A 24,872-nucleotide genomic window follows, 5' to 3' on the forward strand; every position below is an offset into this window, starting at 1 on the left:
ACCTCCGGAATATTTTACCCGAGAGGACGCCATCATCATTTAACCATACAGTGAAGCTGGATGCCCTCGGGAATAATTACAGCTGTAGTTTCCCCTTGCTTTCAGCCGTTCGCAGTACCAGCACAGCAATGCCGTTTCGATTAGTGTTACAAGGCCATGTCAGTCAAGCATCCAAACTGTTGCCCCTGCAACTACTGAAAAGGCTACTGCCCCTCTTCAGGAGCCACACGTTTGTCTGGCCTTTCAACAGATACCCCTCCGTTGTGGTTGTACCTACGGTATGGCTATCTGTATCGTTGAGGCACGCAAGCCTCCCCACCAACGCCAAGGTCGATGGTTCATGGGGGGAGGATGATCGAGTATTTAAAAGGAGTTACTCTCTCTGATCGTGCAGCTGACAAAACCAAAGGAGAAAGGTGCAGCCTTCTGTCCAGTGTGAAAGACCCTGAGTTCTTACTTTGGCAAGAATGTTTTCACAGGATGATGCCACATGAAGACATACTCTTCAGTAAACCATAACATGGGTAACGTGACTTAACAAACGCTAGATAATATGTATTGTAGTTTGAGGATATAATTACAGTTAAAAGAAATATTGCCAATGAAGAAATAGACACATATCCGCAGTTAAGTGAACTAATGAGAATAATAATAACAACTCGTCGTACGACAGTTGAACCTTAAAGTTGTTTCTCAACAATGAAACGAATAAAAACCTTTCTTCGAAAGACAAGGATGGAGAATATGTTTTATGCAAAGGCACTGCCTGTAACTGAGAAAAACATTGAGAATGGTGCTAAGGACATCAGTCATAGAGTGATCGAGTCAATTGCACGACTGAAAAACAAATGCATGGATTTTCTTTAAAGATAAACAATGTCAGTCATGTTGCAGTATAGTTTTTCCCATTTAATGTATATTTACAGTGCAGTTTAGTTTGTATTCTAATTAACTTTTGTGTGATGTACATGGAGGGAAGGACATTTCATAAGAAGAAATTATGCCGTTTTCCTCCTTCATAAAATGAGGCTTGGTGAGTGATAATACTTTAGTAATATTACTATCTGGCTGACAAAACGGAGAGTAGTGGCAGATTAAATATTTTTTCATGCCATAAAGTCTACTTAAGTATGTACAAAACAACGACATCATAAAAAACGTCTTTCTTTCGTCAGACAAGTTGGGTATATTATTATTATTATCATTATTATTATTATTACTTTGGCAGTGGGTGCAGCTGTATAAATTAGTTCAAAATTTTAACTGTTATACAGCAGACACCTTTTCACACTTTCAATTTTATCTGGCTCGAAAAATTTGTGAACACCCAAAATGTATATTCCCGAGCCGCCACTGTTCACGAGACATCTACCGCCATCATTTTTTTGGTCGTTATCAGTGCAATTACCTCCATTGTTGTTGCTATTTTGACGATAATCACTATTACCTCGCCAATTATCTTTATCCTTGACTCTTTCTAGAAACGCAGAAAACTTTTATGATTGCTTCCAACATATCTCCCTGAATCCTCTGGCAGCTTTTTCCACATATCCCAAATAATTTCAGATTCGGATCGTGTACTTCTTAAGTGTACTTCTGTACCAGAACTCGCAGAAATCTTTCATGGAGTTTCTGCTCCTACTGTTATACAGTCTGGCCATTATAAATTCTGGCCACAAACATTCTTGTTTTTGTTCTGACCAGTATTCCTCAGTAAAGGTTTTTTTTGTATTCATTAAACGTCACTTGACCTGTGTTCAAAATAAGTCCCCACATTTTGCCATCACCTGATAACTACGTTAATCGTTTCCTGATCTATTAAACATTCAGGAAAGAAATCATTTTGCAAGGTTTCCTGAAATCCAGTGGATGCTAACCAGTATGTCTCTTGGCAGGATCATACCGTTGCTCACCCTCTAATACTTTATAATAAAGTAGCAGAGTAGTTTGGAAGGTAGGAGACGAGATAGTGGCGGAAGTAGAGCTGTGAGGACGTGCCATGAGTTGCGTTTGGGTAGTTCAGTTCGTAGAGCACTTGCCCGCAAAATGCAAAGGTCGAGAGTTCGGGTCTCTGTCCGCCACACGGTTTTAATCTGCCAGGAAGTTTTATAATAAGGTACTCTATGAGTGACACAGACTGACTTGCCTCTGATTTTCTATTCAAGTTCAAAAATTTTGCCTTGAGTTTATGAAGTGCTTTGATCACACATATGTTAGCAACGAATTACTTGTTTACTTCTACCTTATCAGAACTGTTTTTCTCAAATGTGAGATTTCATTTCTACATTTCGGTTTTCAGACAGAAATGTTCTTCGTCCACATTCGTTGCCACTGAAGGTTCTTCCGTTTCTCGGATCTTCACGATTTCTGGAACAAACATCTCTGTGGTATTACTGATCTGCCACTGCATAGTGACAGCACTGGCAGTTATGTCGTTTGTTTCTACTTTTATGTCCTACATTACAGTACTCAAAACACCTATGTTTTGACTGGTTTTTCATTCTGTTAACAGATTTTAACGTCTGTGTTTTTCATGGCTTCAGCTTGAGTTTTCAGTTGATTATTAATACTGCTAATACCACTGCTTGTGTTTTGAGTTGATTATCAAGATCACTAACTCGTGCCTTAGTGTTACTGTTAATTGTACTAATTTGTGTGGACAAAAGCTTGAATACGTCTTTCATCATTCATGGTTTGTCAATATCCTGCTGTACTCTGTCTTCATGTTCTGGTTCTAAATCATGTGTTTCTGTTGGTTTTTTCCTTATTTGCGGCGAGCTAAACATATTAAACGACTCATTCGCGTAACCACTATCTTCAACGTAAGCTTCCTCATTTGTTTCCTCCTCTACCTCCTATTTAATTTGTGATGGGCTCACTATCTTAATTTGTTCGTTTACTTACGCGTGGTTTTCCAAGTAAGCCTATTGCCGTTCTTTGGTGTTTCCTGTGCATTCATTTCGGTAACCGCTATCGCACTCCATGAGATTTATCGGTACACCCTGTGCTCCCTCGTTCCGCGCGATTTCATTTATCACTGTTCTTGTATCCATTATAATAATGAATGTGAGCTACAATTTACCTTATAAAACCTCACAATATTTACTATTTTTTTCTTTATTGAATTAACTACAAGTTCGCGTCGCCGGACTTCCAGCTCTCGTAATGCACTCGTATCGCGCTATGTACATGCTCTACGGTCTGTGTTTAAAGTGTACCTTCGAATATCCTACGTTACTCGTAAATTCGACACCACCCATCCACTAGTTTACCCCAAGCTCCTGGTACTCTGCCGCCCTCTACCACCACATTCCCCCAACGCTACATCTCCACACTCTCCACATCCTCTTCCAACGAAATTCTAATAGTCTTCCTATACCCCCTCCTGCCATATCTAAGCAGAAACCATCCTACCTTCCCCGGCCACGGCCGCTTTTCTCTCCACTCCTCTCCACCCACATCCTAAGGCTTCATCCGGAACGACACCCCTCTTCACTCTCAAGAATTCCTCCTCAAAACATCTGCCCACAGAAATACCCTCTCACGCACTACCCCTACTCCTACATTCCCATAATACCCCTCTTCCTGGCAATTTAGGCCCAGCGTTTTGGAAACCAACTTTAACCTCAGATAGAATAAAATTGACCCTATATATCACTATACCACTTTTCTGTTCTGCCTAATAATATATTCGTTTATTGATTTACTACTATCTTTATAATAATAGTTTGCTGATCTTGGTTGGTGTTGGAAGCTATAAGCCCGTAGCTTCGCGGTCTTGATATGTAAGGCACTTTGAAAGAACTTACGTAAGTGTCCTGTGCATACTTACTTCTTATGCTATTGAAGTCTCTAAATAATTGCATCTTTGTATCATCATATATCTTACTGAAACGTTTTAATTTGCTTCTGTAAGTAGGAAAAGGAGGGCAATCACTATTTGATACTGATCTTTTAAAGGAATATTGCAGCCAACACTCAGCCATGCATCCGTAATGTGAGCATGTGAACAAATAAGGCGGCGAGAATTTCATAGTTTTTTTCTCCTAAATGAAACATACGTAGGTTTGGTAAATATCAATAATAATTAGAATTAGATAACATGGTATATTTGTTATGTAAGCATAGCTTTTTCTCTAAACATATTTACCTGTAGTCTGCACCAGTCAGTTTGGTGTAACAAGTTACTCTTTCGAAATTTCAGGTTCTTCGCCACTGACTTTCTTCAGTTTCAAAATATTTCTTTTCCAGATTTCAGGTCTCCATTTCTTTCGAACGAATACGGAGCGTTGATTCTCACTGTTACTATTGCTGTCGGCCATTTTGCCACCATTACATACAAACAAAAGCGAATGCGCGGCACTGTTCCCATCAAACAGCAGAGAGATTTGTGCAATATCAGAACTTCTCAAATGTCAAGTCACCTTTTTCAACTTATCTCTGGAATTTTCCCACGAAGACAGTGTGCAGTAAGTCTCGTTTTCACGTTAAATAATGCCAGTGCACTACTATACGCCGCACAGCTCTTAACTCAGACACCATAAAATAGTGAAGAAATCCCCTTCCTTGAACTCAGTGCTGCAACTATTGCTTGGCTTTTGGAACGCTTGATCCTGATGAGCCATTCCTTACAATAGGAAGAAAACTGATTGAGGTGGATTTGCCGTAAGCGTTTGTATTTCTGGAGTGAAGGGTAGAGGGTGAGGAAAGCGATGTCATCAGCATATTGAAGGACGTGAATTGGTGGAAGCAGTTTGGGCAAATCAGTTGCGTAGAGGAGGTAACGGGGAGGAGAGGGAATGGACCCTTGGGGTACTCGGCACTCCTGCAGTGTGATGGAGGATATAGGATGGTATTGTTTTTAGTCCCAAAGGATAAGCAAGAAGATAGTTAGGATGTGATAAGGAACACATTCTTAAATGGAAGGGCGTTAGTCTCGAGTCTGAAAAGGATACCGGAATGGCATACACTGTCGTAGGTTTTATCTTGGTCGATGGAGACAAATATAGCGGATTTACTGGAGTGCATCTGCTGGAGAGGGGGGGGGGAGGCGGAGATGAGTGAGGTGGCGATAAGTAAGGTCGTGACCAGGGGAAGTGCTGTATTATTTTGGATATTTGTTTTATGTCGTGTGCTGTGATTGGTGTATTTAATTCAGTTTGTTGTATGTTCTCCAAGTACTGGAAGCTGGGATTTAGGGGTGGGACAGCGGTATCTGTACGTTTGTGGATGTTAGGGAAAACTGAGTAATCAAAATGAGGGTCGTCATGGAGAAGACGTCAGAGGGACAGGATGCAAAATGTTTAGCTTTGCTCAGATTACCAGGTAAGGGATGTTTGTTGTGGAGAAGCGAGGTAAATGCCAGTGGGTCGACGGAATGCTTTCCAGCACTTGGAAGACATAATTTCGAGTATGGTGTCGAGTGTGGTGCATGTCTGGCTCCAGTCCAGTCGTTTTATTTCATTTAATAAATTCCTGATGTGTGTCTATATTTGCTGGTGGTGAGAATATCCCGGTCATGAGCCTGCAAGAAGGAACAGTACACACAACAGGATTCTCAGAGGAGTATTAGGGCTTGTGGGGGTGAGGTCTGGGACAACGATATACACCCTTGGTACGAATGTGGGTGGATATAGTGTGTGACAAGGTGTGCTGCTGGAAAGATGTGCAATGAGGGATATCATCAGGTTGCTGGAAGGTCGGGGGGTGGCTTCCAGTCAGTGTTTCTTTGCATTCAAATGGTTCAAATGGCTCTGAGCACTATGGGACTCTACTGCTGTGATCATCAGTCCCCTAGAACTTAGAACTACTTAAACCTAACTAACCTAAGGACATCACACACATCCAGCGGTTGCAGACTGTAGCGCCTAGAATCGCTTGGCCACTCTGGCCGGCTTTCTTTGCATTCCCGGTAGGTATTTCTGTTGTTGCAGGAGCAGTCCTGGATAACTTTTGTATGGAAATTGGGATGGAGTGCAAGGGGATGAGGTCGAGTGTAATAGATGGTGAAGAGGGAGGAGGAGGAGGAGATTAGTGTTTAACGTCCCGTCGACAGCGAGGTCATTAGAGACGGAGCGCAAGCTCGGGTTAGGGAAGGATTGGGAAGGAAATCGGCCGTGCCCTTGCAAAGGAACCATCCCGGCATTTGCCTGAAACGATTTAGGGAAATCACGGGAAACCTAAATCAGGATGGCCGGAGACGGGATTGAACCGTCGTCCTCCCGAATGCGAGTCCAGTGTGCTAACCACTGCGCCACCTCGCTCGGTATATGTAGGTGGTGGCCTAGATAGTGGTTAGGGTTTGGGAAAAGAGGGTAAGTGTATGGGTATCTGTGGGAGTATTAGAAGGGCTGTGGTGGCCAATTGAAACTCCATCTGTGGTCACAGAAAGGAGGTTGTCTAAAGATAGATTTCGGTGGTGTGATAGAGCTGGAGAGACGTTTCATAAACGATAAAAGTATGGATGTTGAGTTGGGATAGGATATGCACTAAAAGATGTTAAGCGGTGGGTAGCCAGTGGATGTTGTGTCACATGATTGTTTAGCGCTGTCATGCCCTCATAAGAGATAAGACTTGTTTGAATACCAGAGGAGGCTCAAACAAGCATGTCAAGGCAGGTGAAGACGATGTGGACATGGTTTTGGAAGCAGGTAGTTCGGATGTTGAGATACAAGACGGAGATGGCAGCAATGGAGTTTTGTTGGACATTGAAATGAATGAATGTCTTGTTTTATAATGGCTTCAGCAGTAGGAGTAGGATGGAAGGAACTGTTGGGGTTAATTGGGATATCCGAGGGACAAATTGGCGCAGTGAACTTATATTTGGTAGATTGTGGCTTCGCTTTGCATTTCTCACAGTGGGAGATGTTTCAGGTGTTGCAGATAGGAGGGCACTCTTGATTAGGGACTGTTTAATAAAAAGAAATACTTTGCTGGTGGACAGGTATGTACGTTTTTACAATCCACAGTAAGGTGATCGTTGTAACGGAGATTTTTTGGCTGCACGGGACTGAGGATGGGATCTGGAAGAATTGAAACTGTGGCGGTGGTGGTATATCAGGGTTCCCTCTTTAAGGAGATGATGCAGGGTGGTGACCGATTCAGAGAAAATATGGGCAAGGAGGTTGGTCAAAGGTCACTATAGACCTGAAAGGCGTTTCAGACTTCTAAAGCCAGGTGGTCGTTCAATTCAGATGCCACTTCCTCAGCCATCATCTCAAGTTCGACCTTTATGATCACTGTGACGAGGGTGAGACGACAGTGGGAAGTTTCAGGTTGTTTCGCTCTGGGTGTTGTGGTGAGACAGGTTAAGGAGGATTTGGAACTAAAGGTAGTGTGAGGAATTTTGCAGAGGAGATCAGTGTGGAAACTGGGATTCACGAACTTTAGTAAGACAGAGTTCTTTCTTTGGGTGATTCCTTGGATGTGAAGGCTTGGTAGATACTTTCTGATTTCGTGGGTGAGGGACTTAGATTTGAGGAACTTTGGGTCATGGTAGGAGAGAATGAAAGTGTAGATGAAAGGTGGAAATGTTAGAGAGAAAGGAGTTGTTTTCATATGCTAAGTGTCTTCAGATTCAGTTTGTGGTTTTTTAGGTGTGGTAGTGGGAGGCATGTCGGTGTTTTGACGTTCTTTAAGTTTCTTAACAGCTGTTGGAGGAAAGGATGATTGCGGTATGGGGGGGGGGTTATGAAATGTGACATTTTTGATGGTTACCTTGGAGATGCGCACGTCCTTCAACACGGCTGCGTTGGTCAGTGTGGTGGGGCTCCATGAAGTGATGCTTATCACGCGACTTTTCACTTACGAAATTATAGGAAGAATTCATGCAAAAACATGATCGAGACAGGTACTTTATTTTTTCAAGATATGAAATACAATGGGACTTATAAAAATGTATTCAATCGTAAAATGCAGCAGACGCTAAGGAGGGCCGTCGCTTCGAAAACGCCATATTCTGCCGAGCTTGGCTGGTAGCGCTGCGCGGCAAGTGGCGAACGTGACTTAATTTGCATTTTATGAATTCTACGCCTGTTGTCAACACAAACCAGAAAGTCTTATGTGCTGCTGCTCGATCCGACATCAGCGGCCAAGGGACTTTTCCAACCAAGGACAGTTACGAAGCTTGTAGCTATAAACAAAAACTTTGACCTTAGTTATTGGCTAAACCGTTGGTCAAATAAAAATTGGAAGAGAAATTATCTGAATTTATTGTAGGCGATGTTTCCGTATACTTCGAGGGGTTATCTTTTTAATGTGTCGTCTGTGTTTGTGTGTGTGTGTGTGTGTGTGTGTGTGTGAGTGAGTGTTTCAGAGAGAGAGAGAGAGAGAGAGAGAGAGAGAGAGAGGGCGGGGTAGAGAGAAGGGGGAGTCAGGTAAAATGAAACCAGGATTGGCTCTCTTTCTTTCCCATGATTTATCAATCTCTAAAACACATATAATACAGTATCGTAGCTTAGCACGTCCTGTTGCTACCGTCTTAACGAAAAACTTGACATCAAGCACACTATGAATTAAATTTGCTATTCTGTTATTTCTCTGGGCTTTGTGGATTGTTTTAAAAGCGCCATTAGTTTTATGACGACAACGGAATCTCTCACGCCTCCCTATTAGCCTGAGTGCTTATGGACTCAAGGTTCAGTTTTATCACTCTAAACTATCGCTTTCACTGCTCAGATCTCTTATCAGCAGATACCTAAGAATATATAATCTTTCCATATCTCTTGTTGATTGTGCTTGTAGTAAGACACTGATCGACCTTTTAATCTAACAGTTTGCGTATTTTCGCATAGCTTAAAGGGATTTTTATTTTTTTTTTTTTTACACGCAAGTATAATAAATTACCATGTCTCCTCCAAATGCCCTACTGATGTCCTTGGCTGCTTCTAACGTTAATGATGAATCACTGTTGTATATATAGTACGCAACTGTACTTGAGATAAGACATCTTACTTTTATCTATTGTCTTCGTATAAACCACGTCAGTTGGAAATTCAGATGAATTTGTAACTAAATCTTCAGTAAAAGTAACTTTATTTTACATCATGGACAATGATATTTCATGTTCAGAGATCCATCATCATGTGTTCTTTAGCCTGATTAAAATTACTTGATAGTTGGCACCACATACTTGCCACTACACGTACTGCAGCTGCTGTTCCGGTGTGATCTCGAATCCTGAATTTGACCCTTTAATCTCGTATTTCTTCAGATGCACGAGCGTTTCATACACACTGCTAACCAAGCACTACTGGAGCCTTTCACAATACAAACGATTCAGTGTCACATACACTGATGAACCAAAACACTATGACCACTGTGTACCGCAACGTTGGATGCCGTCTGGTGGTGTTGCGGGCTCGTGACGCGGTAAAAAAAAGTGTATAGCGGAGCAGACACGGACGGGGGCTACACTAGCGAAGATATGGGCTGCAAATGGGAAATTCCTTGAGATAAGCGATTTTGACAAAGGGAAGATTATTATTACGCAGAGCCTGTGAACGAGTATCTCGAAAAGAAGAATCTGGTCGAATATGCGCGTGCTACTGTCGTGAGCATCTGCGGAAAGAGGAAGGACAGCGAAAGTACCACGCACAAGCGTTCCGGAGCACACCGTTCATCGTACACTGTTGAACATGAGACCACCCGGACGTGTTCAGATGTTGACACGACATCGCCAGTTGTAATTGCAGTGGGCACGGGACCTTCGGGAATCGACCGTCGATCAATGGAAACACGTCAGCTCTTCGGGTGGATCACACTATATTGATGGTCGTCTCCACAAACGCCGTCATCAAGGCTCGAAACGTGCAGCGCGCCACGGACGCAGCCTTATGGGAGCAATATTATTATGCAGTCCCTTGCATGGGACCTATGGTAGTGATCGAGTATGTGCTGACAGCTGCGAACCACCTGCATTTCTTCCTGCTGAATGTCTTGCTTGATGTCATGTTTCAGTTGTACAATTGTCCATGTCTCGGAGCCAGAACTGTGCTACAGTGGTTTGAGGAGCGTTATAGTGAGCTCATCACGTTGACGTCTCAGCGACAAAATTCGCCTGATGTAAATCCTGTGGAACCCATCTGAGTAGCTATCGGCAACCATCACCGAGTACGCAAATCAGCGGACTGTTATTTACGCGAATTACATGACCTACGCGTAGACATCTATTGCCAAACACCTTCGCAAACATAAAAGCTATCGAAACCCTGATACGCAGGATCAGTGATCTATGTAGTTCCAAATGCGACAAAAAAGCTACTGAGGAGGTGGTCATAATGTTTTGTCTCATCAGTCTATACAGTTATTATGATCACAGAAGTCGGCTTACATCAGAAAAGTTTCGCACGACCCCACATGAAGCCAAATTTTTGAAGGCTGCAATTCATCGTTGCTACTGGACTATCAGAGCCTTAAATGTAAGCGTGTTATGTACCATAGTGTCGTAGACTAGGTGTTAGCGCATGAAGCTGTTGTGTTGAAGATCCTAGATTCAGAACCTCTGGAACATAGCGATTTTGTTTTCACTTCTAATTCTAATCAAAAGACTTTCATTATTCCATTATTTTGACTTTCATTATTATTTTTATTCAATTAATCGATTTATTTAAATGTAATTTTTCTTTAAATTTCTAATAATTTGAAGCTCCATGTTCACTATCGTATTGACTTTTTTATTTGTCCTTATTTTTCTTCCTGTCATTCTTTTTTCGTTTGTAGGTGGTGGTGGTTAGTGTTTAACGTCCCGTCGACAACGAGGTCATTAGAGACGGAGCGTAAGCTCGGGTTAAGGAAGGATTGGGAAGGAAATCGGCCGTGCCCTTTCAAAGGAACCATCCCGGCATTTGCCTGAAACGATTTAGGGAAATCACGGAAAACCTAAATCAGGATGGCCGGAGACGGGATTGAACCGTCGTCCTCCGGAATGCGAGTCCAGTGTGCTAACCACTGCGCCACCTCGCTCGGTTTTCGTTTGTAATCCGCCGGTTTCTTTTATCAGCTACAGCCAAGTGCCAACCAGGGTTGCTCATCGGACGGTTAAGCGGCAATTCGTTTAGTCAGTGTGAGGTAACCACGAAAAGATAACGTTAAATTACACTCGCTTTTTAGCGCTGAAACTCAAATTTTTCTGTCTTGAGTTTGCTCGTAGGAGTTAGCTTGAATCGACTTGAACAGAACAATTCTGGTTTTAGTTCTGCTGCTGACTGCTGACAGCTTTTTCACAGATACAGTGCCCATCGCAAGGTTGTGGTTAGATTAGAACATGAGTTTAAATTCAGGGCTACAAAACTCAACGTCTGCCGCAGTTTAGTCGTTGGTCTTTAAAACCAACTGTCGGCAGAGCACCTCGCATTTCCATCATACCTCACGGCACTCACTTCCAACATAGCTATCAGCAATTGCGAAGTGACCCTCCATGTCTGTGTGTCGTCTATTAGCTAGCGGTAGCCGGCAGCCGATGTGGCAACACTGGCCGGCAAGTGACAAATGTCAACTACCAAGTAATTTTAAACGGACTATAGTTTCTACACCATCACAGGAGTTTCTTTTCACTGTCTCTTGCGTCTGTTGCTAACAAAATCACGTATTAAAGTTAATGTACGGAAAATACGATTGAATTAAATAGCTTTAGGACAGAAACATTTGCCATCTCTCAGCAACACACCGTTGAAAAGTCGCTCCTTGACTGGACGAGCAACATCAGATGACCAGGTGCTTGGAGATAAGGTTAACATTTTCTGTGCTTGTCGCACCATCATCAATTGCCGGCTGGTGTCAAGAGATGTCTTCCCAACTGGGAATGGGACTGGTTCTGAAGGTCCCTGTGGCTATTTTAATACGCTCGTGGTGGACTGTAACCAGTACCTTAAGGTATGATAGTCTGATCGATTCGTGCATCATGAACCCGTAATAAAGCCGATGCCATGCAAAAACTTCTACGAAACCTGCTTTTCACCCTCCTCCAGCTTGTCTATTATGCGATACATTTTGAAATATTAAGTGCTTCTTGGAATTGAGTATTGGAATGTATAAAACACCACGGTACTAGTTGAAAGACGACATACACTGATTTTTCTGTCCAAAACATAAAATTATTTTATGGTGCGCATTTCCTTAGTCTCCTAACAGTAATCTGAATCTGACGTGTATTTAAGGTAAGACTCTAAAATGAATTAAAACTTGAACGACGTTCACAAATAAAGAGCGCTTGAGACCTGAACCGTTACTTTGGTCGTAATACTTTCTACAGCCATTAGAAACAGGGTCACACTTAAAATGCTAACCTCATTGACATCATTCTCTAATATGAAAGGATTTGATAGCCACATCACCGATTGGATATTTAAAATACACTCCTGGAAATGGAAAAAAGAACACATTGACACCGGTGTGTCAGACCCACCATACTTGCTCCGGACACTGCGAGAGGGCTGTACAAGCAATGATCACACGCACGGCACAGCGGACACACCAGGAACCGCGGTGTTGGCCGTCGAATGGCGCTAGCTGCGCAGCATTTGTGCACCGCCGCCGTCAGTGTCAGCCAGTTTGCCGTGGCATACGGAGCTCCATCGCAGTCTTTAACACGGGTAGCATGCCGCGACAGCGTGGACGTGAACCGTATGTGCAGTTGACGGACTTTGAGCGAGGGCGTATAGTGGGCATGCGGGAGGCCGGGTGGACGTACCGGCGAATTGCACAACACGTGGGGCGTGAGGTCTCCACAGTACATCGATGTTGTCGCCAGTGGTCGGCGGAAGGTGCACGTGCCCGTCGACCTGGGACCGGACCGCAGCGACGCACGGATGCACGCCAAGACCGTAGGATCCTACGCAGTGCCGTAGGGGACCGCACCGCCACTTCCCAGCAAATTAGGGACACTGTTGCTCCTGGGGTATCGGCGAGGACCATTCGCAACCGTCTCCATGAAGCTGGGCTACGGTCCCGCACACCGTTAGGCCGTCTTCCGCTCACGCCCCAACATCGTGCAGCCCGCCTCCAGTGGTGTCGCGACAGGCGTGAATGGAGGGACGAATGGAGACGTGTCGTCTTCAGCGATGAGAGTCGCTTCTGCCTTGGTGCCAATGATGGTCGTATGCGTGTTTGGCGCCGTGCAGGTGAGCGCCACAATCAGGACTGCATACGACCGAGGCACACAGGGCCAACACCCGGCATCATGGTGTGGGGAGCGATCTCCTACACTGGCCGTACACCACTGGTGATCGTCGAGGGGACACTGAATAGTGCACGGTACATCCAAACCGTCATCGAACCCATCGTTCTACCATTCCTAGACCGGCAAGGGAACTTGCTGTTCCAACAGGACAATGCACGTCCGCATGTATCCCGTGCCACCCAACGTGCTCTAGAAGGTGTAAGTCAACTACCCTGGCCACCAAGATCTCCGGATCTGTCCCCCATTGAGCATGTTTGGGACTGGATGAAGCATCGTCTCACGCGGTCTGCACGTCCAGCACGAACGCTGGTCCAACTGAGGCGCCAGGTGGAAATGGCATGGCAAGCCGTTCCACAGGACTACATCCAGCATCTCTACGATCTTCTCCATGGGAGAATAGCAGCCTGCATTGCTGCGAAAGGTGGATATACACTGTACTAGTGCCGACATTGTGCATGCTCTGTTGCCTGTGTCTATGTGCCTGTGGTTCTGTCAGTGTGATCATGTGATGTATCTGACCCCAGGAATGTGTCAATAAAGTTTCCCCTTCCTGGGACAATGAATTCACGGTGTTCTTATTTCAATTTCCAGGAGTGTAATTTAGAGATGGAAAAGAATGGAAGATGACATGAGAATACGTTTTCAGAAGGCTCATGCGTGGTGCTTTACGAGGATATTATCGCCAAATAGTGCCATAGCTTTCGAAAGATCGTAAATATACGTCTTAATTGTTCTTTCGTAGGAAATCTCTGCACGAAAGGATTTACCACTTAGCAGAGGAGTTCGGCAATGGAATTGCTACAGGGTGTTTCAAAAATGACCGGTATATTTGAAACGGCAATAAAAACTAAACGAGCAGCGATAGAAATACACCGTTTGTTGCAATATGCTTGGGACAACAGTACATTTTCAGGCAGACAAACTTTCGAAATTACAGTAGTTACAATTTTCAACAACAGATGGCGCTGCAAGTGATGTGAAAGATATAGAAGACAACGCAGTCTGTGGGTGCGCCATTCTGTACGTCGTCTTTCTGCTGTAAGCGTGTGCTGTTCACAACGTGCAAGTGTGCTGTAGACAACATGGTTTATTCCTTAGAACAGAGGATTTTTCTGGTGTTGGAATTCCACCGCCTAGAACACAGTGTTGTTGCAACAAGACGAAGTTTTCAACGGAGGTTTAATGTAACCAAAGGACCGAAAAGCGATACAATAAAGGATCTGTTTGAAAAATTTCAACGGACTGGGAACGTGACGGATGAACGTGCTGGAAAGGTAGGGCGACCGCGTACGGCAACCACAGAGGGCAACGCGCAGCTAATGCAGCAGGTGATCCAACAGCGGCCTTGGGTTTCCGTTCGTCGTGTTGCAGCTGCGGTCCAAATGACGCCAACGTCCATGTATCGTCTCATGCGCCAGAGTTTACACCTCTATCCATACAAAATTCAAACGCGGCAACCCCTCAGCGCCGCTACCATTGCTGCACGAGAGACATTCGCTAACGATATAGTGCACAGGATTGATGACGGCGATATGCATGTGGGCAGCATTTGGTTTACTGACGAAGCTTATTTTTACCTGGACGGCTTCGTCAATAATCAGAACTGGCGCATATGGGGAACCGAAAAGCCCCATGTTGCAGTCCCATCGTCCCTGCATCCTCAAAAAGTACTGGTCTGGGCCGCCATGTCTTCCAAAGGAATCATTGGCCCATTTTTCAGATCCGAAACGATTACTGCATCACGCTATCTGGACATTCTTCGTGAATTTGTGGCGGTACAAACTGCCTTAGACGACACTGCGAACACCTCGTGGTTTATGCAAGATGGTGCCCGGCCACATCGCACGGCCGACGTCTTTAATTTCCTGAATGAATATTTCGATGATCGTGTGATTGCTTTGGGCTATCCGAAACATACAGGAGACGGCGTGGATTGGCCTCCCTATTTGCCAGACAGGAACCCCTGTGACTTCTTTCTGTGGGGACACTTGAAAGACCAGGTGTACCACCAGAATCCAGAAACAATTGAACAGCTGAAGCAGTACATCTCATCTGCATGTGAAGCCATTCCGCCAGACACGTTGTCAAAGGTTTCGGGTAATTTCATTCAGAGACTACGCCATATTATTGCTACGCATGGTGGATATGTGGAAAATATCGTACAATAGAGTTTCCCAGACCGCAGCGCCATCTGTTGTTGAAAATTGTAACTACTGTAATTTCGAAAGTTTGTCTGCCTGAAAATGTACTGTTGTCCCAAGCATATTGCAACAAACGGTGTATTTCTATCGCTGCTCGTTTAGTTTTTATGGCCGTTTCAAATATACCGGTCATTTTTGAAACACCCTGTATTTGCTATCTGCAGTCCTTTAACAGAGAGATAAGTAAAATAGTTTCTTTCTGCGAATGAGGAAATCGTCCAATTTCCCATATCGAATGGAAAGTTTCGATGACGTCCTGATCATTCTCAGCAAGGTGTTCCAAAACGCTGCAGTCATTTTTGTGGTAGCCTTGTGGCGTGTCAGGTGCTGGCGGTTAGTTCTGAACCCAGTTTTCACTCAAAAAAGGGCCAGTTGTAAACTTCAACATCGATTAAACCAAAGACTCAAATGTCGCTCTCAACAAGAACTCGGTAGTAACACCAAGCCGCACCCAGACTGCCGGCGATGGTGTGGGTGTTCTCCGTCATCATGTGGACATCACGTCTCTTGATGGCCAGAAGATTCCCATTCTTCATTACAGCATTTGTATGGTATCTCCCACCATTCCTCCTAATCCTCCTATCTGTTTCCTATACTCTGACGGAAAAAGTCGCTACGTTCAAATGGTTCAAATGGCTCTGAGCACTATGGGACTTAACATCTATGGTCATCAGTCCCCTGGAACTTAGAACTACTTAAACCGAACTAACCTAAGGACAGCACACAACACCCAGCCATCACGAGGCAGAGAAAATCCCTGACCCCGCCGGGAATCGAACCCGGGAACCCGGGCGTGGGAAGCGAGAACGCTACCGCACGACCACGAGATGCGGGCAAAGTCGCTACGTCAATAATGAGTTGTCCAACATAACCTGAAGCTCGTAGGCGTATTTCTACTTCTCGTTAATTGCCTTTCAGGCTGGGCGCAGTGTTGATGTCAGTCAGGAATGCCATTAAGGCGACGAAGAGCCACTATCAAAACTCATTTAGTGTGGACGACGTCGTAAGGAGATCGGGTTCCGAACGGCCACGTGGCACTACCGATAGGGCAGACCATCGTGTTCGGCGTATGGCTCAGTCGCTTCGTACTGCTCCTGCAGCAAAATTTGAGCAACAATTGGCACCACAATAACGTAACGAACTATTACAAATCGGTTACTTCTGAGCCACACATTCTGGCGTTCCACTGACCTCAAACTACCGATACTTGCAGCTTTAGTGGTGTCAAGCCAGAGCTCATTGGAGAGAAATCTGGAAGTCTGTTGTGTTTTTTCATGAAAGTTGATTCTGCATCGGTGCCAGTTACGGCAGTGTCTTTGTTAGAAGGAGGCCAGTTGAAGGCCTACACCCAACCTGTCTGTGTGCTTTACACAGTCTTGCTACACCAGGAATTATGGTTTGGGATGCGATTTCTTACGACACCAGAACCACTCTCGTAGCTATTCTACACACCGTGGCAGCAAATTCATACGTCAGCCTGGTGATTCGACCTGTTGCGCTACTATTCATGAACAGCATTCCAGGCGGCGTTTTCCGCCAGGTTAGCGCTGCCCCCATACCGCTGTTGTGATCTAACGTGCTCTACAGGGTATCGACATGTTTCCTTGGCCTGCTCGACGACCAGGTCTCCAATCGAGCATATGCTAGCGTCATCGGACGCTAACTGTACTGTCATCGTCAAACGGTTTTAAGCGTCCCGGTATTGACCGACCAAGTGTAACATGCGTGGGACTCCATCGCACAAAATCTGTCAACACATTGCATACAAGTTTACATGCTTGCATCAATATGCAGACGGTTACACCGTTTATTAATGAACCACCATTTCACATTTGCAATGACTTATATCGCACTTGCATTAACCAGTTATCCTGCAATGTTAATCACTTAAATATGTTACCCATACAAATATATTCCAAAAATTTCGTTACTCTACATTAATTATTGTTTAGATTTTTTTTCCGTCAGTGTATATGGTTCTGTTTACTGGAACAGTTTATGAAGTTCAAGACCTGTTGCCATGATGGTTAACTGCACTCCTTAACGTTGAGGCGGCCTTTAACTCTCGCCACCCAAAAATCAAAGCGGTTGCATCAGATGGTGTGCTTTAGAACCATCTGCATTTCCGCAGAGCAGCACATATACCGAGCGGCAGCCGTTATTCCTTCGGCAGGGAGGAAAAAAGCAGCATGATTGATCGTTTTCTTGATATTACCCATCCATCACAGCACATGGAAGCTACATTCAAACACATTACCGCCCAGGTTCGTCTTGCCGAGCACTCATTTGGGTGCCGGTTTTATTTCGGGTAAAATAATAAGCTGTAAACAAGAGGGAAGTGGTCGTAGAAGCTCAAAGCACGTGACGTGCATTAGAATCTCAATAACTGGACAACGCTCGAAAGAGCTGTGTGATGAACTGCTTGAGAACTTCATTATCTACAACTTCGTTATGGTGCATTTGAGGGAAATATAAGAAGTGTTCATTTGAGGGGCACAAAGCAGGTGTCGTCACTTCCTCCTAAAAATTCAAGTCTGTACTCTCAGCAGGTAAGGTGACGTTCCCCGTCTTTTTCGACGTCAGAGGTCCAATACTCATCGAATCCCGAATCCCTTGAACAGGGAAAAATCACAGTGACGTGTACTGTGAGACAATCCGTAGCCTACACAAGTCCATTAGGAGAGAATGACGTGGTCTGCTTACGGGGAGGGAGTGATTCTGCTCAACTATAACGCGAGTCCACGCGTCTCTAAGGCCACACAAAGTGTAATGGCCATTTCAAATTGTACCATCTTGAGCATCCAACCTACAGCGCGGACATGTCACCCTGCGAAATCCATGTTTTTGGATCGCTGAAACAACATCTCATAGAGAATCACTTAAACTCGGATGAGGAACTGAAGGACAAAATGGAGGGTGTCTCCTGTCACAGCCACGGGAATTCTGGGAACAGGAAATCCTTCGGCTAGTGAAAAAGTGGGGTGGTTGTGCTCAGGCTTCTGGTGCTAACTTTTCAATAAGACTTCAGTTTATTATACCCAACCGCATTACTGAATGCTGACCTGTGAAGCTGAGTGCGCGTGACACGGTAAGGGAAATATTTGAGCGGGGCAGAGACGAATGGGGAATAGCGACGATAAGTGGCGCATATCGGGAATACACTGGCGTCAGTGGCAAAGGTCAAGTTGCTGTGGCACAGTACCTGGGACGAGAATATCGGAAACGACGAAGCTGGTCGGCTGTTCACGTTCTACTGTCTTGAGCATCTATAGAAAATGTATAAAGGATGAAGAAACCACGACTAGGCGACAAGAAGTAGAACGTCCATACCTCATCACGGAGAATAGGAATCGAAGGCTTCTCTAAAGCCCGACAGGCGGCGTCCAGTTGCAGGCCTGACGGCAGAGTACGATGCTACCTCAGAGACAAGCATTTCGGAGAACACTGTCCTCCGCACATTCTTGAATATGTTGTTCCTCACCATAATACCCCACGTGTTCCCATGTTGATCTAAAAGCGTCTGAGCCACCCGGCACAGCTTCCTTCGATTTCCTGTGGTCTCTTTGTGCTTCGTCTCTTCGTTTCTGAGACGTTCTTCTTCCGGTGGAGGCGGGAGCTCGATTTCAGCCACGCTGGCCACGATAGGGCGCGATTGGCAGCAGTACGGCCGACGGAGCGTCAATGCAGGGTAGTCGTGTGGAGCAGCTCTGGCCGAACGGAGGTGGCAAGAGAAGTCAGGACGCGGCCAAATCGTTTTGCAGAACTAGGAGGCCACAGATGTTGGGGTCCACTGCAAAGGGACCATCACCTGCCTTGGTCGCGTTTTCACTGTGTAGCGGCCTTGAACTTCGGTTATTTCGTGGAGTGGCCATAGTGCTGTCATCCTGGATACGGATTTTGATCCTAGTTACCAACTGGCTTTATGGCTTAGCTGTTTGCTTACGGTTACTCCTGAAAGAATACGCCTGGATGGCGCCGCCTTACTGGCGGTTGTATTATATTTATTCAATTAATCAGGAGGCCCACCCGGTGTTCTAATATGAATACTTCCCGACATCTTTGGCGTAATGGGTGTGTATCATTAACTCCATCTGTGCACTGTATAAGTTGCTGCCTCCCTTCGAATTGACTTGTGTTGGACGACTGTTTGGTTTAACCTTTACATTTCTCGGGTACTTCTTGACTTCTTCTGGGTTTCCATGACACCACTGTGGCGGTTTGGTTCGATACGGCTGCGTCGAGTTGCGGACCTTGCTTTCTGCCAGTTGCCTTTCAGCTCCCGGTAGCTTGGCATTTCCATATTGACTGTGATTTTACAGAGGCACTGTGCTGTTTCGCACCGGACTTGTATTTCTCTCCCGTTTGAGTGTATTGAAACTGCTTCTCGACTAGTGGTATGGAACCGGCAGTTAATATACGTCTTAGTGCGTTCTAGTGTTGCCGTCTTGAGGGCCACGCCTTGTAGAAGACGACGCCAGTCGGACGGAGCGGAAGGACGCCCGAACCTGCGACAACAGAGGGACAGAGGCTCGGCAGACGGCTAACCGTATCAAGAGCTACGCAAAGCATTACACATAGTTGGAAGCTTGCTATGAAGGTATACCTTGGTGGGGGCTCCCAAATTTTGTTTTTCCTCCTTTTCTCAAATCATTATGATTTTAACAGTTTTCTTGTTGTTTAACTGAAAGAAGTTGTTAAGTTTTATTAAGTGTGGTGGCAACATGAAGAGCAATATTTTTAAACAATCATACACAATTTGAAGTATGTCTTGACTGTATATGTCGCCCGTCCCTAAAATGGTTGTTTTCTCTTAAATGGTTGGTATCCTTTTTCTTTTTAAATATTATTGCTTTTAAATGGCAGAGAGATGTAAATCTGATGGTTAACATTTCTCTTAAGAATACTGTAATAGTGAAATTTCCTCAAGCCCTTCAGTCCGGCTATAGGTTAGGTTACTTGTCGTTTACATTTAAATTATATTTCTTAAAACCCTGGGAAATTTTTAATTGAAAAATCTTGGCTCTTGTTTAAGTAAATTAAAAGGTGAAAGATGTTTTCCATCTACTTTGCCTACCCCTTCCACGTTCCCTTGGCCTTGTCTCTTTTTTCTTTAAATTGCTATTATGTTTTGTTTGGCGATGTCAGAATTGTCCGTTATGATTGTAGTATTCGCAGTATCATCGAGATCGGACAGCGGATCAGTGGAATCGTGTCACCTGGTCGGATAATCACGATTTTTTGTTAAATCGGGTCGGAGGTTGTGTTAGGATACGCCGTCATCTAGACAAACGGCTGCTTGAAACATGCACTACACCACTCACGCAGACCTGTGGGAGCAGTCTTACGTTATGGGGGGAGATTCACCTGGGCTTCCAGGGAGCTGCGGTAGCAATACAAGGCACCATGACAGCTGGGGTTTATATAAATATTACCACCGACCACCCGTAACCCCCTTACTCTTGATGTCTTCCTCAACATCGATGGCATTTCCCAACAGGATAGCTGTCTGTGTCACAATCGTGCTGCAATGGTTTGAGGAGGATAAACTCACGTGATGTCTTGATCATCAAATTCGTCTCATCTGAATGAGATGATACACAACTTGGACGCTATCGGACCTAGCTCCACGCCCACAAGCCACGCTCCCTTAAATTAAGGAAATTGTGTTACCTGTGCGTAAGTATTTGGTGCCACAAACCTCTGGAAGCCAAGCGCGTGGCGAATCCAAGGCAGGCAGAATCATTGCGTCCAAAAGGGGGACCTACACTCTTTTAAGCAGGTAGTCATAATTTTTTGGCTCTTCAGTGCTTATGCCGTTCTTAAATGTCAGCTGCACTGTTGCTGCAACTTCTTGCAAAGTGGTATGTAGGGAAGCAGCGAGGGGTGATATCTGTTTTGGACGTTGCGACCCCACAGCACAGAAGCATTGATCTTTAAGATGGATCTCTTGGGGACTAAAATTAAATCGCGCTGCTCAGAAATGTTGCCCCACATACACTATGTGATCAAAAGTATCAGGGCACCTGGCTGAAAATGACTTACAAGATCGTGGCGCCTTCCATCTGTAAAGCTGGAATTCAATATGGTGTTGGCCTTGATGACAGCCTCCACTCTCGCAAGCATACGCTCAATCAGGTGCTGGAAGGTTTCTTGGGGAATAGCAGCCCATTCTTCACGAAGTGCTGCACTGAGGAGAGGTATAGATGTCGGTCGGTCAGGCCTGGCAAGAAGTCGGCGTTCCAAGACATCCCAAAGGTGTTCTATAGGATTCAGGTCAGGACTCCATACGGGGCAGTCCATTACAGGGTTGTTACTGTCGTGTAACCACTCTGCCATAGGCCGTGCATTATGAACAGGTGCTCCATCGTGTTGAAAGATGTAATCGCCATCCCCGAATTGCTCTTCAACAACGGGAAGCAAGGATGTACTTAAAGCACCAATGTAGCCCTGTGCTGTGATACTGTCGCGCAAAACAACAATGGGTGCAAATTCCCTCCATGAAAAACACGACCACACCATAAAACACCGCCTCTGAATTTTGTGTTGGCACTACACACGCGCGCCGGCCGGAGTGGCCGTGCGGTTCTAGGCGCTGCAGTCTGGAGCCGAGCGATCGCTACGGTCGCAGGTTCGAATCCTGCCTCGGGCATGGATGTGTGTGATGTCCTTAGGTTAGTTAGGTTTAATTAGTTCTAAGTTCTAGGCGACTGATGACCTCAGAAGTTAAGTCGCATAGTGCTCAGAGCCATTTGAACCATTTGAACTACACACGCTGGCAAATGACGTTCACCGGTCATTCGGCATATCCACACCCTGCCATCGGAGCGTCACATTGTGTACTGTAATTCGTCACTCCACAAAACGTTTTTCCACTGTTGAATCGTCCAATGTCTACGCTCCTTACAGCAAGTGAGGCGTCATTTGGCATTTACCGGCGTGATGTGTGGCTTATGAGCAGCCGCTTGACCGTGACATCCAGGTTTTCTGACCTCCCGCATAACTGACATGGTACTTGCAGTGGACTCTGATGCAGTTTGGAATTCCTGTGTGATGGTCTGGATAGATGTCTGCTTATTATACATTACGACCCTCTTCAACTGTGGCCGGTCTCTGTCAGTGAACAGACGAGGTCGGCCTGTACGCTTTTGTGCTGTACGTGCCCCTTCACGTTTCCACTTCACTATCACATCGGAAACAATGGACCTAAGCATGTTTAGGAGTTCGTAAATCGTCGCGTACAGACGTATGACAAAAGTGACACCCAATCACCTAACCACATTCGAAGTCCGTTAGTTCCTCGGAGCGCCCCATTCTGCTCTTTCACGATGTCTAATAACTACTGAGGTCGCTGATATGGAGTACCTGGCAGTAGATGGCAGCACAGTGCACCTAATATGAAAAACGTATGTTTTTGTGTGTGTCCGGATAGGGGTGTCCGGATACTTTTGGTCGCATAATGTATATCCTGAATCCACGGACGTTCCACGGGAGTGTATTAGGCACTTATCGATTTTTTTTTTTTTTGCTTCTGTCCTCTTGTTACCAACTTTATAAGCTATGAGGAGGGACCGGTTGGTTCCCTCCCTCATCAAGACGATGACCATTCTTCAGATTCGTTTGAAGCACCATTTACAAATGTAAGAGGCCCTTGGAGCTCCCTTTGGTCAATTTTCTGTTTGTTAGCTTTTCGGTTTTCTTTCTACAGCAACGTTCCTCCGGTTGAACGCTTTGGTACACTACTGGAAGAGGTGACGCTGAGAGGTCGGTTCCTTAATCTTGCTTTGTCAGCTCAGTCGCGAAGAGCGTTGTCTGCGAGAGGTTCAAGTTTCGGTTCGGGAAAAAGTTTTAACCAGTCCGGAATGTTCAAAACTACGCACACTTAGCCACAGAGTGAAAAATTCTTTATGTATACTGGTTATATGTTTCGCAGTTTCTCGTTGGGTTGCTGAAGGCAACTTCATACCGCTCTCAGACAACGCTACACCTGAACCGATGAGTGCCACAGAGGCAGCAATGGTCTCACAAGTGCACTGGGAAGAACATGTATTGCTTGTTGGCGCTTCTGGTTTATGTCTTCGCGGTTATATAAACCTTTGTCAGAGGCATGTTTTATATGGAAAGGTATAATGAAAGAAAGCCCGGCTACTTCATTGATCTGAAAATTTTGTCCACTTCACTATGAGGAACTCTCTCAGTGATTTTGATCTATTGCACTTCCTTTTCTTCCAGGCTCCTTGTTTAATTTTACGTGTATGTAGCCCAGGATACTCGTATGGCCAAAGCGGTACACTGGGCTACTGCCGTCTAGATAAACTTGATGAGTTGTACAAAGCAAAAAGAAAATTGAAAATAGCTGCAGAGGTGAAACTGCACAATAATGGACACAATACAAAAGGATATTTTACTGCAGTTAGAGACAGCCAGTGTTGTGAAATGATACCATTCCATTACGTTTTTTTCTTAGCTTTCGATACTGCGTAGCCAGTTACGGGTGTTTTCTACAGTTCCATTATAATATGTACCTTGAGGCACAGTAAAAAGGATCATATTATGTTTTACTTTCTAATGGAAATGATTCGTTTCATTAGCTATCATTTATATTTATTTCGCTACAGCATCACGACTTGAAGGCACTCTCGTAATAAACACGCATTCTTTCTGAAAATGCAGTTGCGTAACAGACCTTCCTCAAATTTACTAAGACGCGCATTAACGTGATAACATGATAAGCCAGTTATCTACGTGACAGGCTAATTATTTCATCAGACTGAACATTCTCTATAAAAAAACGAGTAACATCCATTATTGTCCATACAGATTGACTTGGAAGTGTAGGCTGTTTCTTTTTCTTTTTGTCCTCGCTTCGTTTAACACATAATTACTGACACTGCCATTTATCTGTGACGACACAGACGGAGCTACTCAGTTAGTTCACCGGCCGCCATCGTGGAAGGAAGGGAGATCTCGAGGACGATGGAGACACTTCGCTTATTTGCAGTTTTACACCTTTGTTTAATACCAGTCGCTATATCAGTGAGTACCTTCGTTTACTCTACATAATTCGTTACGTTTCGTACACGGAATTCTGTTTAACAAAATATGCGAATGCGTGAAAACAACAAAAACATTCTGTAATCTGTCATCAAAACTTCATATTTACTAGTCACGATGTGTGTCACAGAGAGTTAACTTCAGACTCAGAGATCAGTTTATGGTTTTAATTCTTAAGGATAGCTCTTTTGAACACAAAGCACTTAGCCAATCTAAAATATTTAAAGGACGGCTTCACGGCGTGTGTTATCTTGGTCAATTCTGCACCCCAGCTTTGCTCTTTTTCATTTCACATTGGTTGTGTAAAGTAAGTGTTGAATTCTGCTGCACAATTCACCAGAATAACACGCAGTCTTCATAGACGTAGTATTGTGCAAAGTGAAAATGCTCCGATGCTACAGGATGACAAATCGTATGCTGTTACGGATACTTGGCAACAATAA

The 24,872-nt window shown here is 44.6% G+C and overlaps 1 protein-coding gene and 1 non-coding gene across 2 annotated transcripts in view; one reads left to right on the forward strand and one right to left on the reverse strand.

The window, feature by feature from the left end:
* Window positions 1-10,889: 10,889 nt before the first annotated feature.
* Window positions 10,890-10,962, reverse strand: Trnaa-cgc (transfer RNA alanine (anticodon CGC)). Its single transcript has one exon. It is a non-coding gene; the product is annotated as a tRNA-Ala (tRNA).
* A 13,246-nt stretch (window positions 10,963-24,208) lies between these two features.
* LOC126236947 (esterase FE4-like) overlaps window positions 24,209-24,872 on the forward strand; it is an 86,147-nt gene continuing 85,483 nt past the window's right edge. The window contains exon 1 of the mRNA XM_049946641.1: window positions 24,209-24,411. Coding sequence (XP_049802598.1) covers window positions 24,352-24,411 — 60 coding nt within the window. The 5' untranslated portion in view covers window positions 24,209-24,351. The remainder of the gene's footprint in view (window positions 24,412-24,872) is intronic.

This window comes from Schistocerca nitens, chromosome 2 (assembly GCF_023898315.1).
Source record: "Schistocerca nitens isolate TAMUIC-IGC-003100 chromosome 2, iqSchNite1.1, whole genome shotgun sequence".
Lineage (NCBI taxonomy): Eukaryota > Metazoa > Arthropoda > Insecta > Orthoptera > Acrididae > Schistocerca > Schistocerca nitens.